The 21190-nt window shown below is 38.1% G+C and overlaps 1 protein-coding gene across 1 annotated transcript in view; it reads right to left on the bottom strand.

Moving 5' to 3' along the window:
• Window positions 1–21190, bottom strand: part of BDP1 (B double prime 1, subunit of RNA polymerase III transcription initiation factor IIIB) — a 57612-nt gene that overhangs the window by 18303 nt on the left and 18119 nt on the right. The window contains exons 10-27 of the mRNA XM_066339731.1: window positions 20635–20916; window positions 20110–20284; window positions 18950–19109; window positions 16457–16533; window positions 14877–15018; window positions 14636–14712; window positions 13870–14020; window positions 13364–13446; window positions 11976–12204; window positions 10375–10559; window positions 9515–9728; window positions 8832–9019; window positions 8181–8256; window positions 6609–6721; window positions 5715–5937; window positions 5025–5209; window positions 1691–1883; window positions 491–702 (exon numbers count right to left, since the gene is read on the bottom strand). Of these exons, the coding sequence (XP_066195828.1) occupies window positions 491–702; window positions 1691–1883; window positions 5025–5209; window positions 5715–5937; window positions 6609–6721; window positions 8181–8256; window positions 8832–9019; window positions 9515–9728; window positions 10375–10559; window positions 11976–12204; window positions 13364–13446; window positions 13870–14020; window positions 14636–14712; window positions 14877–15018; window positions 16457–16533; window positions 18950–19109; window positions 20110–20284; window positions 20635–20916 (2965 nt within the window). The remainder of the gene's footprint in view (window positions 1–490; window positions 703–1690; window positions 1884–5024; window positions 5210–5714; window positions 5938–6608; window positions 6722–8180; window positions 8257–8831; window positions 9020–9514; window positions 9729–10374; window positions 10560–11975; window positions 12205–13363; window positions 13447–13869; window positions 14021–14635; window positions 14713–14876; window positions 15019–16456; window positions 16534–18949; window positions 19110–20109; window positions 20285–20634; window positions 20917–21190) is intronic.

Raw genomic sequence — 21190 nt, 5'->3', positions numbered from 1 at the left:
CAACTACTTATCTGCTTTGGTTTCTCAGACAGCATTCTCTCCAATAATAAATTATCTACAGTTTCCTTCCTCAAAATCATGGGCACAACCACTTCGACTATCACAAGTAATGACAAACTTCCCTCCCAAAACATCCTCCTTGTTAAACTGGCGGGAAGTGGAAGCAAATGGCAACATTGAGCACTTCTAGCACAAAGCTTCTCTTTAGGTTACCTCTTCCCTGTGCCCCCAAATATGGGTACTCTCAAGTCCTCCTCTATAAAATCAGGAATTTCTGTTGAAACCATGGGATGGATTGGTGAGAATGATAGCTGTGTTCATTTTATGAGAATACAGGCAGCGTAAGAGACAAAGGAGTGTCTGCACACATCTGCTGTGTTTTAAGACACAAAAACTGACATGCTGCATGCACTCACATAATATGGCAGAATTATGGTAAATAATTATCAATCAGCTGAGTTTAGTTTACAAAGCAAAACAGTTGTTTTACCTTATGAGATTGCCTGAATGCTTTTCTTGTGAGGTAGAAAGCTGAGAATCATTATCTTGTTCTAATTGACTCTCTGACGATATCCCTGGAGACTGGAGTGTAATGTCCTGTCTGATCTTCTTACAAGGTGTTTCTTCAGCATTCTCTGCAAAATTGTATTTCCTTGCAGCTCCTGAGAAGGATCTAGCTTCCACTGTATTACTGGAGTTTTGCTAAACAGAGGAGATAATTACTACAATACTGAGTGTCAAACATTTGTAACTGGCTTTGGTGACTTTAAGAACTTTATTTGAGGAGCTTGAGAACATGCTCAGCTGTCATCTCTGATAACTGAGCATATTCTTCCTCATTGTCTTTAATTTTGGGCTCTATAGCAGAGGTATCATTAACTGGTATTATCCATGATGTTGAATTCCCAGTGCTGCTGGTAGTTAACAGAGCAAGACCATGGTCAATTTATCAAGAGCAACAACTCTTTAGAAGCTGGAAAGATGAATCATTTTCTAAAATTACCTATTGATTTAAAGAACACTTTGCAGGAATGGATTTTTTTTTCTGCCTTGGGAACAAGAAAAAGTGATCTTTTTATATAAAAGCATTTAAATATTATTAAACATATATACAGACAAACATCAGCAACCACAGTTCTGTCAACTATAAATACTTTGCTAAAATAATATTTTAACTAGAAGGTTTTAGACATCGCTATAGAAAATAGTGAACACTAGATAAATTTGACTCAGTTATCACAGCATCAGACACAGATGAAAATAGTCTGGACTAAGTTAGGCCTGCTGAGCAAATTTAAGGTCTGAATTTTGTTCATTAGCATTTTAATTTCTAAGTATATTAACATGGATTTTAAGTAGTATTTGAAGTTAACTAACTGCCTTATTTTCTGTTGTTCAATGAATAACAAACAGTAAATTATTTTTAACTATGTTAGCATGTATTTATTGTAATTCAAATTTCTGATCATAGAAACCACAGAACTTAAGATAACAGTGTATATTAAGTATTTCCACAGTTTTTGAATTCTAAGTCCATTTATTCAGCATAGTTTCCAATGGCAAATTTTTAAAAAAATCAAATAATCACATTAACCTTTCCAGTCATATACTGGATTTCTGTGCCAGTTTCTAAGAAACTGGGCAACAGGACTGAGGTATAACTGGCTCAAAATACATGATCAGCACTTACCCCTGATACATCTGTTTTAAATAACACCAAAAACTCTTTTTCATTTCTCTCAGTGTTGTCCTCTTCTTTGTTTTCACACTCTTCAGGATAATCTCTTTTCCTAGTAAGTCTCATTAGGTCTGGCCTTGGGTTCCAATGGGGTTCCCTTGCTTGCTGTTCACTTTCTTCTCCAGAATTTAATTTATTATTGGACCTACAAAAATATGGTTCAACTTTCACTTCTGAAGAACTACAGAGCACACTCTATAAGCCTGGTTTACTATCAGATATTTAGTACTTCTAACTAGAAATGAATTTGTGTTTTGAATTTTTATTTGCTTTGTTGGCTACACATAAAAACATAAAGAAAAAAAAACACTGCATAAAGGAGATAATTTGTCTGCAGCAGTGGACATTCCTGATTACTTTTGGGAAAGATTTTTGGAAGGAAAACAACATGAAGTCAGAGTTATTGGACAGTGTCAGCTATACCAACACAGGTCTCCAAAAAACAGCCACAGGAACATTATATTCACAAATCACAGTGCTCAAGGTTCTACTGCTTTCCAAAAGGATATAATCTTACATCTGTTTAAACACATTCAGATAGTAAGACAGAAATCCTGGCCCTCCAAACTCAAGACTTGAGAAAAAGGGAGTAACAGTAATACAGAAAAATGCAGTTTAGTCAGCCTCATCTCAGTCCCTGGGAAACGGATGGAGCAAACTGAAGATGGAAACTTCTTCCAGACATATAAAAAACAATCTAACTTGGAATAGTCAGCATGGGTTTGTAATGGAGAAGTTATGTTTAATCAACTAGGTAATATCTTCCAATGAAATGACTGCCTTGATAAATGAAGGGAGAGCAGTAAATAGTGTCTGCCTGGACTCCAATAAGTCTTGTAACACTGTTGAACATTGTCTCTTCTAACATGCTGATAAGGGAGCTGATGAAGTATGGACTGGAAGTACACCAAAAACTGAGTTGTCAGGTTCTGAGGTTTGTAATCAGTTACCAGTTAGAGACCAACAACCAACAGTGTGCCCAGTGGGTCAATACTGTATCGACTCCTGTCCAGTACTTCCCCAAATGATCTGAATGATGGAGCAGGGTGTCATCTCAGCAAGTTTACACATTAGGCAGATCTAGAAGGAATTGCTTCCCAAAGACAAAGACACCCAAAGGTTGTACTGGGCTCCAAAAGAACCTGGAGAAGCTGGAGAAGTCGGCTGACAGGAACCTCAGAAAGTTCAGCAAGGGGAGATGCAAAGTCCTGCAGCAGGGGAGGAACAACCCAAGGCACCCAAGCGTGTGCTGCAAGCCACCCAGATGGAAAGCAGCTTTGCAGAAAAGACCCTGGCTGTCCTGGCAGTCTCCATGTTGAACATGAACCAGGAAGGTGCTGTGGCTGCACAAGCAGCTCACGGTGACCTGGGCTGCAGCAGGAGAAGTGTTCCCAGCAGGCTGAAGGAGGTGATCCTTGCCCCTCGTTCAGCTTCACTGAAGAAGCCACACCTGCAGGACTGACCAGTTCTGGGCTCTCTGCTAGGAGAGACGTGGACACACTGGAACAGCCCCTCAAAGGGTCACACAGATGGTAAAGGGGTTGAAGCATCTCTCCTATGACAAAAAGCTGAAGGAGCAGGAACTGTTCAACCTGGAGAGAAAGCTCAGGGGGATCTCTTCAACAGTTCCACAAAAACCCAAGGGAAGGGTGCAAACAGGACAGGGCCAGGCCCTTTCCAGGGATGCCCAGTGACAGGACAAGAGACAATGGCCAAACAATGCAAGACAGGAGGTTCCTTCTGAGCACCAGGAAATCCTGTTTCACTGTGACGGTTACCAGGCACTGCCACAGGCTGCCCAGAGAGGCTGTGGAGTCTCCATCCTTGGCAAGATTCAGAAGCTGTCTGGACACAGTATTGGACAACCAGCTCCAGGTGCCTTGACTAGGGAGTCAGACCAGAAGACTTTTAGCAGGCCCTTCCACCCTCAGTTATTCTGTGAGTCTGTGAAAGTCCACCATCATAGAAGACAAGAAGACTGTCAAGTATGACCCTTGTTTTGTTAACACAAAGACTTTGGGACACAATTTCAGCATAATTCATGGAAGAGATTTTAAACAGTTTTAGAGTTTCAGAGACAGATGCAAACGAAAGTTAATTTCAGAAAACAGCAGAACTGTAAAATACATTGATTTGCGGCTGCTCTGTGTAAGCTAAGACTGAGCAAAGGCAATTATAACATAATGCACAGCTGTCCCATATAAGTAGCACCATCTACCTCATTCTGCATGTACATTAGAAGCATAATTACAGGGAGTTCTCCTACTGGAAAGAAGAGAGACTCAGAATATATCCTACAGAAACATAAAATTAGCTTGCTGTCTTCTTGATGTTTCTCCATTACAAGAGAGTGCAAATGGCACTGCTTAGTCCCTGGTCTACCTTCATGGTTCATTGCACCCCAGGAATTTATTAGTAAGAAATTCAGACAGCTAAACCCTGATTACTTGTTTCTACTCTCACCCATGAAGTACCTTCTAAAAAGGAAAACAGCCTTGGGAAAACCCACCTAATTCTTTTAAAAACTCTTAAATTACTTAAGAATGCCACCTAGTGACTTTCACAGCACATAGTAGATAACAACTAGTACAGTTCAGAGCCTGTGCTTCCAAAAGCAGGTGCTGTATGAAAACAACTGGACAAATGCCCAGAATTTTTAAAGTACTGTTGCGGCTTAACCCCAACTGATAATTGCTAAGCAGTCAGCCAGTCAGCCCTCAAACCCCAGGCAGGAGGACAACTAGGACGAAAAGGTAAACTTTGTGGGTTTAGATAAGAACAGTATAATAAGCAAAACAAAGTAAAATATAAAATAATGAAAAGGAAAAAATATAAAATAATGAAAAAAGAGGCAGACACACACAGACGGAGGAGAATAAAAATACAAGGGAAACAAGTGATATACAACTGCTCACTGCTTGCTGACTGATGCCAGGTTTGTCCCCAAGCAGTGTCCAGCAACTCCTGGCCAGGACCCTCCAGTTTATAGACTGAGCATGAGGTTCCATGGTATGGAACATGCTTTTGGCCAGTTCAGATCAGCTGTCCTGGCTGTGCTCCCTTTCAGCTGCTTGTGCACCTGCTTACTGGCAGACCCTGAGATGCTGAAAAGTCCTGAACTCAAGATAAGCACTGCTCAATGACAGCTAAAATGCCACTGTGTTATCAATGCTATTCTCATATTGAATCCAAAATGCAGCAATATACCAGCTACTAAGAAGATAAACTCTACCCGAGCTGAAACCAAAATGACAGATTTTTTTACTTTGCCAACAGGTAACTTTACCTTTCTGTGGTATCCTGAATGCTTCCTAGAGCATCTGTAGATAGACACTCCTCCAGCTCTCTTCTGCTGTTGCGATTTGGTGATTTTTTAGAAGAACAAAGTGTTCCTGATGTCATGCTTGTTGAATTTATGTCTATATTGTCATTCTTGGCCAGATTTCCCACAAGCAACACCTTCATGTCATCCTTTGATTTGAGAGAAAAAGAACAATATTAGCAGAAAATATATCACTTGTAACAAAAAGTATTGCAAATTATGATCAAGTTGTTAATCTGAGATGAAACTTCATTTAAAAACCTCCAAGTAGTTTATGGCACCATCACTGTTCCTTGTTCCTCTACAAATGCATTTAGCTAATAAAAACAGATACTGCAACCAGTACAGTCCTTACTGAGAAGCCACCAAGGAGCTCAAAAGAAGCCTAGCATCAGAAATGCAGCATGCAAGTAACTAATAATGTATGATTAATATGACTGAAACTTCAAAGTTCAAGTGAAGTCTTTATATGTCTTATCAACGTGTCACTAACAGGATTTTGGAAAACCCTGTAATAGCATGCAAATACTGAACAAGAATTCTTACTAGGCTGAAATTAATTAATGCATTTACTACAGCTTATTTAGATGTCTTAAAAACAGCTAGTGAGGAATCAAGCATCAGAAAGTATGAAATAAATGAAGAAAATCTCACTTTTGAGAAGAGAGGGTTTTCAGATTCTTCTGCCACAGGCAGATTCTCTCCTTGATTCATTTCTTCTTCATCTGGGGTAGCAAGTTTTTGTACTACTGGCAATCCTTTTTCACTGTATGTTCTTCTTATGTTTGGTCTAGTTCTTGGAGATTCAATCCTTATGAATTGTCCTGGCTTCAGAGCACTCAGTTTGCCTTCTTGGGAGGTAATTTTTTCGGTACTGCTGAATTTAAGGAAAACAAACAGAAACAGAAAAAACACACTTGACTTTGGCTGGGAGAGAAAAAAGCACTTCTGTGCTTAAGTTTTAAATCAACACTTACACAAGAGAGTAACAGACTGCTTTGTTTAAGATCAATAAAATTACGTTTTCAAATATATTTCTCATTTATGGTTAACTCTGGAGCAGAAATAACAAAATGTCTTTATCAAGGCATTTTTAACATGAAAAACAAGTCACGTTACTAACCATACCAACATCAAAGTACTGGCAGTCTAACACACACTTAAGATCTTATTTTAACAACAGTGGCAGTAAAATAGAAGAGCACATGGATGGATCAATGAAAGTCAAGTCTCTGACATTTTGCAAAATTTGTATGTTACATATCTTACGTGTGTGATTGTTACTTAAGCAAATACAGACCCAGTAATAAAAATCCTTGGTCAAGAAGAGCAATGAGCTCATACAGATCAAGTAAGTACCATACAGACAAGGAGTGCAGCTTAAAAGATGTGCTCTGAAAACACTGGAAGAAGCTGTTTGTAGGCACTGAAAATTAATACTGTAGGAAGACAAAAGACAAGGAAGAGAAGAATTGCCATTTGCAAAGGCATCTCATTATGCCCAGGGAAAAGCTTTTCAAATCCAATTTTGCTAAACTCAAATCTCACCTGCTTTGTTCAGACAATAAGGTTTCACAGATAGAGAGCACCTGAGGCACCTCTTGCTGTTCCTGTTCTTCTTTGCTCAATACATCTTGACACAATACAGCTTCATTTTCACCCTTTAATTTACAATAAAGAATAAAGAAAAATAGAAGTATGTAAGGTTCTAAAACAAACATAAATTTTATATACAAAAATAGAAATTATGCTATTTTCCCAATGGAATAAAGGAAAGAATCATCTTATCATCATTCAATTTATATGCAAAAAGGAACAGAAGTCTTCTTTTATCCTGGGATACCTAGTGTTAAGCTCTTAAATACTATGTGCACCCAAGCATTCTGGGAAACGCTCATCTATTTAGTATTCAGTCAATTCCCTAATACATGAAGCACTGTGGAAACAAGGTAGTTCAACAAATGGAAAACCTGTGAAAACTGGACACTGTAGAGGGTAGCACAGACACACTCAAGCCATAATAACATCGCCTCAAGATCCGTGAGGTGTTATAAGCTCTATGTCTGTATTTGCCACAATGGTTCCACTATCCTTTACCACTTCAGGCCTGTGACAGCTTGATTAGTAAAGAGGAGCATCACACCTGCTCTGGTTCTACAGATTTGCCCAGTACCGAACAGATGCACATGCATGGTTCACAAGCCACAGGTCTAGAGCAGCCAAAGCTGAACCACAAAGAACTATCTCAGCTAGGGGTGAGCCCTGAAGGGAAGCACTGCAGGGAGATGAGAGATGAATGCAGGACACAAGTACTTTTCTTAGGCTCAAGAACAAAACCAGCTATAACCACTCCAATCAGTCACTCTTGCGAAGTTTAGCTGTATTCCAAACCTAAGGCAAGTCTACACAGATATCCCTACTTCCATTCCATGATTCATGTGCAACCCACAAAATGGTTATAGAGAACACATCATACTGTAAATAGCTTTCAAGGATTTCCACACCTTTGACAATCCCTAGTGAAGTGTCTGAGGGAATACACAGTGTCAGTTACTTATATGAAATAGAACAGCATCATGTACTGTAGTGATGACCACAGTTAGAGCTTATCAAATTTTAAAACCCCTTTTTTTCATAAAACTAGCTGTCCTCTGCCTTGAGACATTATACTAGATTGCTCAACTCTTGATTCATCCAAACAAGAAAGATGAAATGAGAAAAAAGCTAATTTTTATGCATTTTTATTCTAGAGTTTGTATAAATGTGCATATCTTTTTCCTATCATGCAATCTAATCAAAAGCAGATCCTCTGTAAAAAAAAATAATTAATACTTCAAGTTGTAGACCTCAGTGATTTCATACCTACAGTTCCTCAGCTTACCAGGGCATGGGTTTGTTTTTTTTTTTTTTTTTTTCGCATTTAATATATTGTCTCAGCTTCGGGCAATGCAACTTCAATGTTTTCATTTAACTTCGTAAAACTGAACATGCACTTCAAACCAACTTTGAAGGCAAAGCTTACTCTTATTAAGACTATGACAATATCATCAAACTCATCTTTCTGCTCTGCTTCAGGCTTTTTCTTCCTCTCATTTTCTGATATTTGCAATTCTTTCTTACCAAGTTTGGCTGGCACCTCTTGTTCTGTGTCAGCTGTATAGGTGGAAGGGGTGCTTGTTGATGCTCCTCTTGAATGCTGTTTTTGTCATCAGTGCAAAGTTAAGACAGAAAAAATAATCCAAAACTTAGTACAAATGCATGTTAGAAACACAAACAGGTCCATTAGCATTACATGAAAAAAAAAAAAAAAGTTTTTAAAGAGAAATCTTGTGAACTAAAAGTTCTGATGAGTTTAAATTAGAAATGACAATTTTTTCCAGTAAAAATTTCAAAGCACCAGTCTTTTAAATACTTCCAACAACAGAATTAATTAACTCATTGAAGGTATTAACTTACTGACTACTTGCTGCTATAAAACCAAAGCAATTTTCACATGGCTTCTCTGATAAGCAAACTAGCATTTCATTTTATGTAAAATGAATCCAGTCTTTCAGATGATGAAACAGTTATAAAGTGAATTCTCACTTAAGTCATGCTTAGTATAGAAGCTACTGAAATTGTAGTATCACTAGTGTTAAACTATGAGAATGATGAAAATACTGCACAAAATTTCCAGACTATGGTTGCCAGATGGCAATCCATTGGCACAGCAATTTCCTTGTAAAATTCTTTCATTGTTACAGCCAAGAATCAAAAGTAGTAAGCCCTTACCCTACAACAGTAGTAGAAATGACACCTTGGCTATTTTCAGGCAGACAGAACTCCAGTTCACAATTCTCTGATCTTGAAAATGTTTTTGGGGACTTACAACTTGGCCTCTCAGAAACCTCCTGAGAGCAAAGTGACTTCTCCTTTCCCAATGATTCTAGTGCATTTAGGACTTCACATTTTCCTGCTTTCTGAAAAAAGTAAACAAGAACCAGAAAAAGCTGTAATAATAAACCAAAAAAAAGACTCTATGAAGTTTGGTACTTACCACTCTCTGAAAAACTCAGCTTTTTGCACTCTCCTACAAAACTCCTCTGTAACTGCTAACTAATGATTTCCTAGTCTTTCCAGAACAAATACACACTATTATTTAAGACAAAATAGCTTGAAATCTGTATTTCTTCTGTGCCATTTTCTATTAATACTTTTTTGTTCTTCCCTGTCAACTCTATATAGTGCCACCTTGGGTCAGAAAGACATCTGGACATGTAACAAGGGATTCAGTCACCTTTTTCTCCTTACATATGACCAAGTGAAAAGTACACAAGTTTTAATGAAGAAAATTTTAGCTTTTGAAAAAGTTGTTTCAAAAAGTTAGCTTTGTATTTTTTTTTTAAATCATCAGTATTTCATTTCACAAAACCAAAAGTTCAAATACAACTAAAGGAAAGAACCAAAAGCCTTACATCTGTGTCAGGAAGGATGCTACATTCACTATCACACTGTGTTGAATTTTCTTCCTTGTTGGTATGTTCCTGCAATGCACATTTACTATTTACATTCAGAACTTCCTTTCTACTAGTTGTTCTTAAATTTGGCTTCAGTCTCTGAAATCGCGTCCTTAGGAGCCGAGTTGATGATACAATAGTTTTCTTGTCTTCCTTCTGAGGATGAGATTCCCTACAACAACAAACAGGCATGGGACAATATGGCATACTTGTATACAGCACTCAGAGCAATAACAACATCAGTGACATGAAAAAGATCCAATAACAACACAGTGATCATCACCAAAAGCCTCTGTATCTTACAAACAAGTAAGCAAAGGTATGTTAACTGCAACTTCCACTTGAGACCCAGAAGATAAGTTGAGACATTTTAACATGATATACACATTTTACAAATGTCTTCCTCGAATCATGTTTAAAGCTACCCAGCACTTACAGGATACCTGCGGTTGACATTTTTTTTTAAGAGACACTTTAAGAGGAAACCAGACCCTGTCCTCAAGGGTTTATAGAAGCATACTGGGATGCACCGCGGAGATCAACACGAAGAAGACAATCACAGGGACTGAGCATTAGAAAAGTAGATTTTTTAGAAAGGTCAATAGTCTAAAGATCAAATTAACATCCAACAGCATGTAAATTTAATGCTTTCAAGCCCTTGGGGTTTTGTTTGTTGAAGTCTAGTACTGTCTTGATTAAATATGTCTTTATATAAAACTTAATTGTAATGTTGGGGTTGAATGTAAAATAGTGTAACACCTAGAGATACTGATAGCTTTGGACCATCCCTTCTCTCCATTAAAAAGAAATAACCTTACCCTGTATTGGAATCTGAAACCTGTTTCGAAACATCTGACAATCTCTTTTCACTTTCATAGCTTTCTGCTTCTGAGGACTTTTCTTGGAAACACTGTCTTGTATATATTGAGTTCATCTCAGAATTTGCAGAAACATCTTCTAATGTCACACTGGATGGCTGAATATCTTCATGAACTGTTAAATCCTAAAAGAAATAGAAGTTCCACTCTGTTAAGATGAAACATTTGCTCAATCTCTCTTCTAGGAGAGCAGAAGGAAAAGTTTTAATGTTTTCGACAGAAACACTACAATTTCTCTTGCTTCTTGTGCATCCAACTAATATTAGTGTCTACTACAAAAGTAGAAAGTTATTTTTCTTATATTTTCTCTTTTAAGTTATTTAAACTAAGCTAGAAGTAGCTTGGAAGTTCCCATAAAGAAAAATTATAAGAATGAGCACAACAACCTATTCTTACAGAGAAAAATAAGTTTGCACCTGCATAAACAATGAATCTGTCCCATGAGAATCAGTGAAGAAAATATGTAAATATATCTAGAGAGGGAAAATTTGACAGACATATACAATACCCCTTACTGAACAATGAACTGAGTTTCACTGTATTGCTGACCAGTTAGGTTTAACACAGTGCCTTCTGATATTTCCTATAAATATGAGTTTTGTGAATAAAGAATTGGCTTTTCTGTGTCAGAACACTGAGTACCATCTGCTTAATTATTACAACATCTTCTGAGACATTTTTTCTTTGTATTTCTCTTTTCAGATCTGGTATCACAATACAACAAAGTGAGATATATTCCATTTCCACATATTGTTTGGTTTTGACATATGGTTTTGACTAGAGTAGAGTAAGCTCTTTTCAGTGTCAATTACGGGGCTGTGTTTTGGGTTTGTGCTGCACACAGGTTTGACAGTACAGAGATGTTTGAGATGTTTTAATTATTGCTGAGCAAGGCTTACACAGACCCAAGGTCTTTTCTGCTTTTCATATTGGCAAGCTGGAGAGGAGAGGAAGTCGGGGGAGCATGGAAGAATGGGAGGGGACACAGTCCAGGACACATGACCCCAGCTAACCAAAGGGATATTCCATGTCCTGCTGACATGCAGCTCAGTATATAAAGTAGGAGGAAAGGCTCTTGTCTTCCCAAGTAACCATTATGTGTGGTGAAGCCCAGCTTTGCTGATGTGGCTGAACACCTGCCTGCTCATGGGAAGTAGTAGAAGAGTTTCTGCCCATGCTCTGCACATGAGTGTAGCTTCTGCTTTCCCTATTAAACCTTACATTTCCCTATTAAAGCTTACATCCAGCCAGTTTTCCAGCTTTTACCCTTCCAGTTCTGTCTCCACTGCTGCTGGTGGGGCAGTGAGCAAGCGAGTTGGTACTTGGTTGCTGATGGGCGTTAAACTTGATACCATGGAAAACAGTACCCAAGTACAAAAATGAGGAAATTTTATGACAATTTAGTTATTCAGAAATAATAAACGAAGCATGCAAAACTTATCCCTACAAATTACGTGGTATGTACCTAGGTCTTTGTTACCAAGGCTTTTACTAAGGACCCAACAAAACAGCACACATAAACTACTGCTCCAGAAACTTACATTTTTGAGGCAGGAATCATTGTTTTCATCTTGATGGTGTAAGACACTTTTTCCTGCTTCTCCACCTTCAGTTGTTTCCTCTTCAGGATCTTTTTCATCTATCTGTTCTTTTTGCCTTGCAACTGTTCTTCCTAGATTTGGTGTTGGTCTCTGTATTCTACCTCTCTTTACAGGTGTTTGATTGAATACAATCCGTTTGCCATCTTTTAAACCAGCTGTTTCATTAGACCTGGAGAAACATATATGACCATGAAGCGCGTACCATATCTGAAAGTGGGAGACTTGGAGAAGTGATTTTTTTTTTCCCCCTTTCTTCTAAGTTATTAACATACACTTACCTAAAATGTATTACTAGCTTCCTGAAATAATAAAATTGGAAGTGTATCTACTAGGGACTGAGAGTTTAAACTTATTTTTGCCCTGTTATTTTCCTCTTCCCATTGGTGACAGGATACCACACTAGAGAGACCTTTTTCTGATCCATAATGGATTTGAAATCTTTTTGTATTCCTATCTAATCTAGAGGCAGATGGACCTAATTTAACAAAGAGATAAAAAATATGCAAATATTCAGATACGCATATTCATATGCAAATATTTTAGTGTATTCTGAAAAGACATGACTTTTTTTATCTTACTAATGTAAAAGTATCAGTAGTGCATTATGAGAAGTGTCAGATTCTTCAACACCTTTTTACACTGAGCATCAAGTTACAGAGCAGATTAATGAAAGAAATAAATGAAAATATTTTCTGGCAGATTATCACACCCAGTTTATCTCCATCCATCCTCTTCAACTATCTACCTTTAAAAGAAAAGTCTGAGGTTTTTGTTTTTTATTTCTGCCTTGGTTTAGAGGTTGTTTTGGGGATTTTTTTGTGGGGGAGTATTTGGTGGGAAAGTTGGCTTTTTGAAGTTTTTATTTTTTACAATATCTTCTGTAAAATATATTCTTCCTTTTACACTACAGCTGCCACTTCACTGAAGAAAAATGCAACACTTAATAAATATGTGCATTACATTGCCCATATATTGGATTTTTTTCTTCCTCTTATTTGTTTAAATACTTAACCACTGTTAAAATGAATGCATTTTAATATTAAAAGTGAGTAGATACGGGCCTGTTTTAGTTTTCAAAGGACTAAGTTTTCAACGTTTTTACATATACCATGACTGACTTATAATTTAAAAAGTACCATTTAAAAATGAAAATACTTCACATATGTTTTATAAGTTAATGAAGATTCCTATTTTGCCCTCAATTTCTGTACTACAGAAGTTTCTTGAAAAACTTCTGTAATTACCACACTACAAAATACTACCACAAGTGACAAGAATGGTAAATCGCAGGACAGGAGTGCTTATCTTCTTATTTTTATCATACTTACTGAGACATTGTCTCCAGGACTTTGTTATCTTTTTCTGCAGCATCGTCACTGGTAACATCAGATCTATTACCTTGGTCAATATTCTGAACAGAAACAGAGTATTATGACATGAACTATCTTACGTTCATAAAGTACAGCATCTCCTAACTGACCCAAGTAATTGTTCATAAGAGGAGACAAAAAAGATTGCTTATGACACACAAAAATTACAGGGTAAATTCACAGTCAGACATGTGCAGTAAAAACTAGAGTAAACACCTGAAGTTGTATTTGCTGCAGGACATGAAAGACTATTAGTATCTACTGTATTCCAACAACCTCTCACGGTAGCTGAGGCTACTAGGCAATACCACACTGTCACTGAAAGCAGGTTAAGTAAGTGGCTAATTCCTGATCATACGTAGGAGCAAAAAAGTAAAGAAAAAAAAGATTAAAAAACATTACTGTTGCATCCAGCAGCTTTTTAGCTAACACATTATCTTCAGTTATGTTACTTTATTAAATACCTTCTCAGTTTCCCCCTTAGGCTGTAGATGGGACATTTTATAATTTCCTTCGTCTGTTTCAGGCTCTTCTTTCCTTCCAGATGCTCTCGTAACATTAGGTTTAAATCTCTGTCGATAGAGTGTCTTTGCAATTGCAGTTTTTTCAGGTTCTCTGCACAAAGGATCCACAACAGTGACATTTACTCCATAATATTCAAGCCTATCTAACCATACAATGAATTGCACAGATTTCTTTACTGGGATTGTCTTCAGAAAGATTTGCCCAAATTTACACAAGTTGCTTCACACAAGCAGCAGGACTTTGTTTAGTCTTACAACGTGGGAAAACTCAATTTATCTACGTAATAAAAAGAGATTAATTTGTCACATATGGGAGAAACCTAACCAGACTGCATACCACGGCTAATTCTGCAATTGCCAGAAGCAGAACCATCACCTGATAACTGAGGCTGGGAGGAAAGCAAAGCCGTAGTTATCACTCTCCCCCTATCAAATTACAGGCATTTTTGTTACTTCATACAGCAATGCTTTCATCAACTTTCCAGAAAAGATGTACATACTTTCTACCTAAGTACCACCTGATATCATTAAAAAAAAAAAAAAAAAAAAAAAAAAAAAAAAAAAAAAAAAAAAGCTAAAGTCAATTTTGAAATTCATATTAAAGCTTCACAGTTATTGTTATCTTTCTCTAAGAGGACTATATGAAACAAATAACAATTATACTCAGTTAATATCAGGAGACTGGAAAAGTGATCTCAATACTTACTGAGATGCAGTATCCAAATCTCTGTTCTCTACTTCTGTGGCTTCATTTCTGCTTCCTCTACTGTCCTCTTCAGAGCACTGGAATTGAGGCAGGAATATTACTCTTTGAGAAATGTGCAGTTATTGTACTCGAAGTTCCCAAAACATTATTTCTAAGACTATCACTGGCCCGCAGTATCTCCACTGAGCAAAACAGATGCAGCATCAAGAACAACATACTAAGTAACATGCCTCTTTCTGACCTTTTCACCTGCATTTGCAAGACTTGGAGAAGTTCTGGCCTCCATTTTGTCTTGTGTTGCCATCTCCCTCCTTCCAGATGATCTCACTAAATTTGGTTTAGGTCTTTGCAAGCGCCTTCTGTCTGCTAACTTTTCAGTTCTCCTTAAGATATAAAGAAAAGTGGTATACATTATTACCGAAGAGAAACCTAAAGTCTTATATGGTTCAAGACACACTTCAAGAGCATCATAGACTGTATGGGTCAAGATATTGCATGCAGCAAGACAATAATCAGAAAAGAAAAAAAAAAAAAACCCACTGCATCTTTCTGGTATGAAAAGACATGTTAAAAAGTTATGAAAAGAGCATCAAATAAATCTTAACAACTTTGCTGGCTTTCAGTGGCATGTACTTCAAAATACTTGAAGGAAGTATTTCCTGCTGTTAAGCAAATAGGAATATTTCTTCTCCTAGGGATTCACAATTCATGTCAGCATGATTAATTTTATATAGAAACAATATAAATCTGCCCTATATACAATGTTTTGCATCCACCTCTTCTGTCCTCCCATCCTCTTTCAAAGCTATCTCAGTCATGGAAAACCAAACTTTTTTCAAATACCTTGTCCTACTGCAAATATTTACATCTTACTGAAGAACGGGGTACGTACATCACTCTCTGTGTCCTTAACCGCTGCAATGGCATGTCCTGGGATTCACACAGTGACACAGCCCTATATCTTATGAATAATCTTCAGACTGGGAAATACTACCTTTTCTTATATTCTCTCTAGAACAGGACAAATAAAGCTTTGACAGTCTTTATCATAACAGTGAGCTGCCATTCAAAAAGGGAAAGACAGAAGTATGAAAACCAACTTAGCATTAACTAGTACCCCACCTCCAAATCACCTTTAAAAAACTGTATGTTGAAATAAGAAGTCAATAATCATGCAAAAATGCACAGTCTTAGGCATAGACTTATTTAAACACCATTTCTCAATATAAGAAACAGTCGTCAAAATTAAGTTCAGAAAGGAATACAGTTAAGACAGAGACATTTTGAAGTATCTTCTGTCTTAGAAGCTTGACTCTGACAGAAGCTTGCATCAAGTTCCAAAGAGGAAGCTTGCACCAAGTTCCAAAGAGGAACAGTTTCCAAATAACAAAGAAGAAATACACCATACACATGATGAATACTGCTAATAAGCTCTGATGGACAATAATGAATGTCAAAGAATTCAGTGAGGCCCTTCTATTAAAAAAAACAAAAGTCAAATTTCGCAGCCAAGCTTTACCCAGAATGAGCAGAATTTCTTCATTCTCTTGCTCTTGTAGAAAGACTGTAGAAAGACTAGGTTTTTTCCCTCCAAGTTTAGCTAAGTCTTTCTCCCTATTCCTATCTACCCTTTTGGTCTTAGCTAATGCACTGCTACTCAGTAACCAAAATTTCTACTAAAAAGCTTCACTGAATATGGAACACAAGTTATCATGACATCCTGACTGTCCAATCTCCTGTGGTCAACTGGAATTATATCCAAATTGAGTAGATACAGGTTTAGTTCAAAGTGCCACTGTGAAGTAAAATAATTCTGCTTACATGATTTCAGACTGTGAACCACCTTCTGATGCACTCTGCTTTCCATCTGTTTTTTGTGAGTGATGTGTATCTTCATTCTGAGGAAGAAAAAAAAAGTTGTAGAAAAGAAACAATAAACTTAGATGATCTTCTACTTTAATGTAAAAAAAAGGAGAAACAAGATTGTCATAGTGGTTGAGAGTAGAAAGGTATGCTAGGGGTCTTCTGGTCTACCCCTTATCAAGTGTCGTGGGTTAACCTGGGCCAGATGCCAGGCACCCACCAAAGCTGCTCAGTCACTCCTCTCTTCAGCTGGACAGATGAGACAAAATCTAGCACAGGGTTTATGGTTGGAAATAAGAACCAGGAGAGAGATCTCTCACTAAATAGCATCACAGGCAAAACAGGCTCAACTTAGACATACAAAATGAATTTATTACTAACAAAATCAGAAGATTATGAGAAGTATAACAAACCCTTAAGAATACCTTCCCCACACCTCTCCTTCCAGATCTACCCCTTATCCCAGCAGTGTAAGGAGACAGGGAATGGGGGTTATGATCAGTTCATCACCCGAGGATGCTCCCACTGCTCAGGGAGAAGCATCCCTCTCTTGCTGTACTCTGGAGTGCCTCCAACAGGAGATAGTCCTCCACTAGCTTCTCTGACTTGGCTCTATCTCACCAGTCCCCCTCAAACTGCTGCAGTGTGGGTCACTCTTCTGTGGGGTGCAATCTTCCAAGGACAGGCTGCTCCAGCCTGGGAGCTGGGCCCCTCTCTCCACAGGTCTCCCACAGGGTCACAGTCTCCTCCAGGAACCTACCTGCTCCAGCATGGGCACCCCCTGCACGGGCTGTGAGTGGATCTCTGCATCCCCCATGGATCCCCACGGCCTGTGAGTGGATCTCTACATCCCCCATGGATCCCCACGGGCTGCAGGGGAATCTCAGCTCCAGTGCCTGGAGCACCTCTTGTCCCTCCCTCTCCACTTTGGTGTTTTCAGACTTGTTCTCACATATTCTCTCTCTGCTCTTCTCTGGTTGCAATCACAACTCTGCAACCCATGTTTCTTTTGAATTCTTCTTAAATATGTTATCACAGAGGAGTTACCATAACTTCTAATTGGCCAAGCCTCGGCCAGCAGCACATCCATCTTTGGAGTCACGATTGGCTCTGCTGGGGAGGGAAGAAGCTTCCAGCAGCTTCTCATAGAAGTCACCCATCTAGCCCCTTGTTACCAAAACCAGGCCATGCAGAACCAATAGTCAAGGCACCTGGAGCTGGTTGTCCAATACTGTGTCCAGACAGCTTCTGAATCTTGCCAAGGATGGAGACTCCACAGCCTCTCTGGGCAGCCTGTGGCAGTGCCTGGTAACCGTCACAGTGAAACAGGATTTCCTGGTGCTCAGAAGGAATTGTTTGGCCATTGTCTCTTGTCCTGTCACTGGGCATCCCTGGAAAGAGCCTGGCCCTGTCCTGTTTGCACCCTTCCCTTGGGTTTTTGTGGAACTGTTGAAGAGATCCCCCTGAGCTTTCTCTCCAGGTTGAACAGTTCCTGCTCCTTCAGCTTTTTGTCATAGGAGAGATGCTTCAACCCCTTTACCATCTGTGTGACCCTTTGAGGGGCTGTTCCAGTGTGTCCACGTCTCTCCTAGCAGAGAGCCCAGAACTGGTCAGTCCTGCAGGTGTGGCTTCTTCAGTGAAGCTGAACGAGGGGCAAGGATCACCTCCTTCAGCCTGCTGGGAACACTTCTCCTGCTGCAGCCCAGGTCACCGTGAGCTGCTTGTGCAGCCACAGCACCTTCCTGGTTCATGTTCAACATGGAGACTGCCAGGACAGCCAGGGTCTTTTCTGCAAAGCTGCTTTCCATCTGGGTGGCTTGCAGCACACGCTTGGGTGCCTTGGGTTGTTCCTCCCCTGCTGCAGGACTTTGCATCTCCCCTTGCTGAACTTTCTGAGGTTCCTGTCAGCCGACTTCTCCAGCTTCTCCAGGTTCTTTTGGAGCCCAGTACAACCTTTGGGTGTCTTTGTCTTTGGGAAGCAATTCCTTCTAGATCTGCCTAATGTGTAAACTTGCTGAGATGACACCCTGCTCCATCATTCAGATCATTCATGGAGCAGCACAAATCAACCAATGCACATTCCACTCAAATCAGTTTCCAACACCATGCCAGTAAGCATATGCCAGCAAAATCCTGCTCCAACGCCTAGCTGTTCATACTTCAGTCCTCCACTTTTGAATAATTAAACTGTTGAGCCATTTAAATTGTCTGTGAGGTAAGTCAGGCTTGGACAGTATAGTCTCTGAATACATTTACATTAACAGACAGCCCATTTAGCCTGGGAGAATTTATAGTATTTCACTTTTGGTGATGTTTTTACCCCTATTAATTGTTTTCCACCTGGTGGTGAGAACATGACAAAAACCACCAAAAAAAGGCTTTGACTTACGAAGCACTTTTAATGATCGAGGGCAAGATCTTGAGAAGAACTACATAAAAAAATAGTAATACCTTTGATTCTATAGTTTCTATGGATTGTGTTTCCTTGCTTTTAATATTTGAAACTGGTAACTCTGGAATCTGGCTTTCCTGTGATGTATCATCTCCAGGATCTCTGGTTCTCAATTTAGCAGGTTCTGCTTCTAATAGAACATCATTGCTATCTTCAAGGCTGAAATAAATAAAAGCATACAGGAACATTAGTAAACTTCTAGAAAAAAAGCTATTTCTGCTTAAAGACAGAGGAAGTTGCACAGAAAAACAATGCAGTTTTGACACTAAATAACTACTCATGTTTCAGAGACTCTGACAATTTTAGTAATATTTTCAAACTATGAGCTTTAAAACAACTTTTGTAATTTTGCACTGCAATTATAAGATGATGTTAAAATCTCATCTTATTATTCTAGACAGACTACTTTTAAGAAAATAAACTTTAACATGGACAGCTGTACACCAATTTTTTTTTCTCTGATCTTTTATAACAATCTAGGTTGAATCCAAAGGGAAGTAACTGTCTCTTCATACACTTGTAATGAACTATTTAAGAAAATGGAAGTTTCTGGGAATCTGTATTAAATGACAAACTATTACAATACAGCTAAATAAAACAAATTATCACACAAAATTCTGAAGCAGGACTCACAGTATCATAATGAATTTTTAGATTTACCAATTTCACATATAACAAGTTTAATAAACCAGCATTCACTTTCTTTTTAGTAAAAGTATGCCCAAAACTGAACCTAAAAACTTGTCTCTCACCAAATTCTGCAAAAATAAGATCTAAGCAACCTTTCTTTTCTGGAAAAGTAGTTTTATTACAGATAAAAAGTCCAAGAATATAGTAACTCAATTTAGATCCATTATCAAGCAGTGGTTCAAGAGAAATATTAGAAGCTAGGATAAACAACGGTCTTCCTAAACACTCTTAAAACATTAAATAACTTTTGGAAGTGATTTTAGTAATTATGTACATTTATTATGCAAGAGCAGCCCATTAGGGCAGAGAATATTTTGAGAATGTAAATCATAAATAGTTTACTAAATCCCAGGAAAGATTCTGCATATTCTGTGGCAGTTAAATGGTGGTAGTCATGGATAAATAAAACCAATATTAAAAATCTAAACTATTTTTTTGTTTTGCCTAAGCTTTACATTATAAACATTACCTGCATAAATTGACACTATGTTCTCTTCCCATCTGGTTATTCACTGGTGAACAGGATTCTGATCTCTCTTCTTCTGTTAGAGCAGTCTCATTTGGTTTTCCTTCAATAGCACAATCCATTTCTTCTCCACAGGCAGTATGACCATCACTGCTTGCATCATGTATCACTTGTTTCCCTGATAATTAATAAGAATTAAATCAGTTTGGACATTCTGGGAAACATCTTAAAATTCCAGTAATCAAATCCTAGCTACAGTGAAGAAGACTTAATATAAAAGTAAAAATCCTAGTAGGGAAAGTCTAAGTATTAAGATTTAAGAGAACTGTTCTCATCTAAAACAAAGTATGTTTAGATTTAGAATAAAAGCTGATTTTAAAAGGCATTGTTCTACAACTCCCTAGAAGGCAGATCAGCAATAAAAATCAAAGACCAAACTAGGACTATTAAGTTTCCAATTACTTTAAATGAAATTTCTATTTGAACATGAAAGTTCAATTTGAACATGAAAGCATTTTTGCCTCTTACTTTTATTAGAAGACTTCCCGTCTTCAGTGGTTTTTGAAGGAACAGGCATTTCTTCTGGAATATTCTCTACTTCCTGTTCCAGATCATCTTTTCTCTTCTTTCTCTTCTTTTTTGCTAATGCTGGCTCTAATGCAACCTGTTCTTCTGCCAGTTCAGAAATGCCCAAAGATTCCTCATTTTCTTTCTCAGCTGTCACACCATCTGCTTCTGTTTCTGCATCAGAAATTCTAGCTTCCTGAAGTTCATCTTGATCATTAGCAGCTTCTGCGCTAGCAGCTTTTGCTATTGAGACAATATGGTTCTTGGTTAATAGAATGGTGGAGTACTAGGAGCAACAACAGTGAAGGCGTTTCAATGAAAAACATTTGTGTACTCATGTATCACTGCCAATACACTGCCAGGTGTGTGAGAAGGACTGGACAACATCAGTCATTGACCTGCCAGAAAAGCTTCACCTTAAGATTAACTTCAGCATTTAATACAAAACCCATTCTGCACATAAGACAATACTTCACAAGGGGAAAGTCAATATGGGATGTAAAGCAAATTTAGTAAA

Source organism: Sylvia atricapilla, chromosome Z, assembly GCF_009819655.1.
Source record: "Sylvia atricapilla isolate bSylAtr1 chromosome Z, bSylAtr1.pri, whole genome shotgun sequence".
NCBI lineage: Eukaryota > Metazoa > Chordata > Aves > Passeriformes > Sylviidae > Sylvia > Sylvia atricapilla.
Note: the sequence above shows the minus strand (reverse complement) of the source record. Positions and strands in the feature narration are given on the sequence as shown.